Here is a 3,573-nt window from a genome sequence, read left to right on the forward strand (position 1 = left end):
TCTTTTTCTTTTTCCTTTTCTTTTTTCTCTTTTTCTTTCTCTTTTAATTCTTGTTTTTTTCTTTTCTCTTTTTCAGCTTTTTTCTTCTCTTCCTCTTTCTTCTTTCGTTCTTCTTCTTCTTTCTTTTTCTTTATCTCTTCTTCTTTACGTTTTTCTGCTTCTTGCTGTTTCTTTAGATTATCACTTGTATTACTCTTCTTCTTAATTTCATCTTCTTTCTTTTTTTTCTCTAATTCTTCTTTCTTTTTGGCTTCTTCTTCTCTCTTTAATCGTGCGGCTTCTTCTTGTTGTTTGAGTTTTTCTTCTTCTTGTTGTTTGAGTTCCAACGCCTTTTGTTCTTCCTCTTTCCTTTTTTGTTCTTCTTCTTCTGCAATTCGTTTTGCTTCTGCCTCTCGTTCATCCTTTTCAAGTTGATATTTCAATAAAATGAATGGTTCTACTTGTTGATAAAGAAACTTAGTAACAACATACCCAACAACCCATCCCCTCAAATCAGCACATACAATAACCTCAATATTTGTTGATTCATTTGGAACTTCGTCATACACTCTAATTCCTATTTTTTTATATCCTCTTACTAACTTTTCATTGTAAGTATTTTCTTTTTCACTATTCACACTTGAACTGACAATGTATTGATCTCCTTCAATTTTATAATTTGTTTGAACAAATAAAAAATCACGTGGTGTAACTAAACTTCCATAAGGGATTTGCTGAATTTCATAATTTAAATAAGAATCATCACTTTGAAGTAACGTTTTCATTTCTGTAATATTTGGTTCTAATGATTTCATCAAAGGAATATCAAACAAAGACTCAACAACAAATCTTTTTGGTTTTTTTATAAAAATTACATATCGGGCAAATCGTTGATTGTTTTCATTTGGTAAAACACAATATTGTAACACACCATCTGGTGATGCCTCAAATTCCCATTTCTTTTTACTCATCTGTCTCATCCAAAGTTGTAATGGTTTAACCATTCGATCAAGTTCTACCTCATTATTTACATAAGGAATATCAGGGATTTCAACACTCATAACTGGCTTAGTAGTTCTATTCCAACTACATTATTCTTCTTTTTCTAAAAATTATCATCTTTTCCTTAAATCATAAAACCCTGAAAACAGAGCTAAAGTCTTTATTAAACAAAGACAGAACTTTTGATTTTAATGCTCTTTTACTTACTCATTGCGCTTGCTTCAGCCATTGACTATTACCAAGTCCTTGGTGTCTCAAAACAAGCAACACAATCTGAATTAAAGAAGGCATATCGTACATTATCATTGAAATACCATCCTGATAAACCAACTGGAGATAAAAAAAAATATGAACAAATTAACAAAGCATATGAAGTTCTTTCAGATGAAACTCAAAGAAGAAGATATGATCTAGGTGGAGAAGAAGCTTTAAAGAATCCTGAAAGACAAAACGGATTTGGTGGATTTAATCCATTTGGTGATATTTTCCAAGATATGAGACCACACCAAAAACATCAAATGCCTAATGTTGAAATTGTGTTGGACGTTACATTAGAAGATTTATATAAAGGTAAAACTATAGAGGTATTACATAGAAAAAGACAATTATGTCATCATTGTCATGGTACTGGAGGAGATACACCAGATGATGTAAAAGAATGTCCAGTATGTCATGGAAGTGGAGTTAAAACGGAGACAAGAAGAATTGGACCAGGTTTTATTCAACAAATTCAAAGTACTTGTGATAAATGTGGAGGAAAAGGAAAGATATATGGAAAAGTATGTCATGTTTGTAAAGGAAAGAAAGTTGAAGAAGGAGAAACAACTATTTCAGTAACAATAAATAAAGGAATGAGAGAAGGAGAAGTCATTACTTTTGAAGGATTTGGAGATGAAAAGCCAGATTGGAAGACAGGAGATGTTATATTTAAGATTCACACTATTGAACATCCTAATTTCACACGTAGATGGGATGATTTAAGAACAACAATGCATATTACATTAAAAGAGTCATTAATTGGATTTACTAAAGAAGTAAAACATCTTGATGGTCATATAGTTAAAGTAGAAAAGAAAGGTATTACACCATATGGAAGTGTTATTACTATAGAAAATGAAGGTATGCCAATTAAAATGAAAGAAACAAAAGGAAAATTATTTGTTGATATAATTGTTGATTATCCACATTCTCTTAATAATCAACAACAAGAAGCAATTGAAAAATTATTTTAATTAAAGAGAATAATAATTCAATGATTTTATTTATTTTTTTTCAAATAATTCATTAAATGAGAAGTCTTTTTCATTAATTTCTTGTTGATTAAATGATGATGGATTTTCACAATAAAATCCTCTTTTATCAAGGAGATTTTCAATTTGTGTTTTCTTAAATCCTTCAATATTTATTTCTTCTAAAAGTTGATTTGTAAGATCATAAAATTCGAGTGTTGTTTTACTTGAACCAATTTTAATAACCATAGGGCTATTAAATAAGTTAATTTCTACTTTAAATTAGTTTTGAAATTATACAAACTAATTGGGATATTTACTATTAATAAATGCACTAATTCCTGGTTCTGTTCTTAATGTGCATGTTGGTGGAATATTTAATACTGCTCTAAAATATTTCTTAACATCAGCTTTAATAAGAATATCTTGTGAAAATGCAAAAGTGAAGAAAAATATGAAAATAATCTTCATTTTATATTTTGTAGTTTAAAATTTTTAAACTTTTATTAAAAAAAAAAACAAAAAAAACAGAAAAAACAAAAAAATAAAATAAAATTATATTTTTAAAATTTTTAAATGTTTCAAAATTTTATCAAGGAAATAATTTATTTTTAGAATGAAGATTTGTAGAAAATTTTTTATTCTGGTAGTTAATGAAGTGATATAAACTAACCAAATGACATGTTTTTATGAAACTAATATTGTACTGTCAACATCTATTCAATACTCAAAATATAGAAAATGAAACTATAAATTATTTTTATAAACAGGGGTTGAAACGGTATTAAATTAATTGCAAATCCAAAATAACGACATAGAAAATAAAAAGAATTTTTGAGAAAGGAAAACATTTAACTTTCATGACTTGAACTGTTTTTAAAAATAATTCTGAATAAAACAGAAGTGTTTCAATCTATTTTGGTAAAACCCAGTTTAATGGAAGGAAGGGTTGTATTTAATCAGAAGAACTCCCAAAAATTAATCACCTAGTTGAGTTATGGAACGAAACATTATCTTTCCTGTTAGAATCAGAAAGGTAGGTAAAACAAAGTCAATTAATATTATTTATAATATGAGACATGAAGATCTTTTTACTCAAGAATTTGAAGAAAATGAAGAATGTGATTTAGAAGTAAAATCTATTTTATCTGGTTCATTTGATTTCATTAAGAATCATTTCATTATTGAAGGAAAAGAAAATGTTCTTGATCAAGTTATTGTTAATGCAGACTATCCATAAATAAAGATCGTCCTGACAATATTGTTTTTTTTTTCTGCTTAAGAATGTAAATTAGTTTTTCTTAAATTTCTTTTTGTTCCTTCTTTTCTTAAAATTTATTCTATTAAATTAAATTAAAAAAAA

The 3,573-nt window shown here is 27.3% G+C and overlaps 4 protein-coding genes across 4 annotated transcripts; 2 read left to right on the top strand and 2 right to left on the bottom strand.

Moving 5' to 3' along the window:
• Nucleotides 1–265: 265 nt before the first annotated feature.
• On the bottom strand, nt 266–1,040 carry ENU1_087930 (START domain containing protein; the record flags this gene model as incomplete). Its single annotated transcript, XM_008858924.1, has 2 exons — nt 266–401; nt 472–1,040. The coding sequence occupies 2 exons, from the start codon at nt 1,038–1,040 to the stop codon at nt 266–268; spliced, it is 705 nt and encodes a 234-aa protein (XP_008857146.1).
• Nucleotides 1,041–1,172: 132 nt separating this feature from the next.
• On the top strand, nt 1,173–2,213 carry ENU1_087940 (DNAJ subfamily A member 1, putative; the record flags this gene model as incomplete). Its single annotated transcript, XM_008858925.1, has 1 exon — nt 1,173–2,213. The coding sequence occupies one exon, from the start codon at nt 1,173–1,175 to the stop codon at nt 2,211–2,213; it is 1,041 nt and encodes a 346-aa protein (XP_008857147.1).
• Nucleotides 2,214–2,243: 30 nt separating this feature from the next.
• ENU1_087950 (hypothetical protein) lies at nt 2,244–2,681 on the bottom strand (the record flags this gene model as incomplete). The annotated part of the gene is made up of 2 exons (XM_008858926.1): nt 2,244–2,463; nt 2,515–2,681. 2 exons carry the CDS (start codon nt 2,679–2,681, stop codon nt 2,244–2,246), a joined length of 387 nt encoding a protein of 128 aa, XP_008857148.1.
• Nucleotides 2,682–3,282: 601 nt separating this feature from the next.
• On the top strand, nt 3,283–3,450 carry ENU1_087960 (hypothetical protein; the record flags this gene model as incomplete). The annotated part of the gene is made up of 1 exon (XM_008858927.1): nt 3,283–3,450. One exon carries the CDS (start codon nt 3,283–3,285, stop codon nt 3,448–3,450), a length of 168 nt encoding a protein of 55 aa, XP_008857149.1.
• Between the last annotated feature and the right edge of the window lie 123 nt (nt 3,451–3,573).

This window comes from Entamoeba nuttalli, assembly GCF_000257125.1.
Source record: "Entamoeba nuttalli P19 unplaced genomic scaffold asmbl_3972, whole genome shotgun sequence".
NCBI classification, from domain to species: Eukaryota; Evosea; order Mastigamoebida; family Endamoebidae; genus Entamoeba; species Entamoeba nuttalli.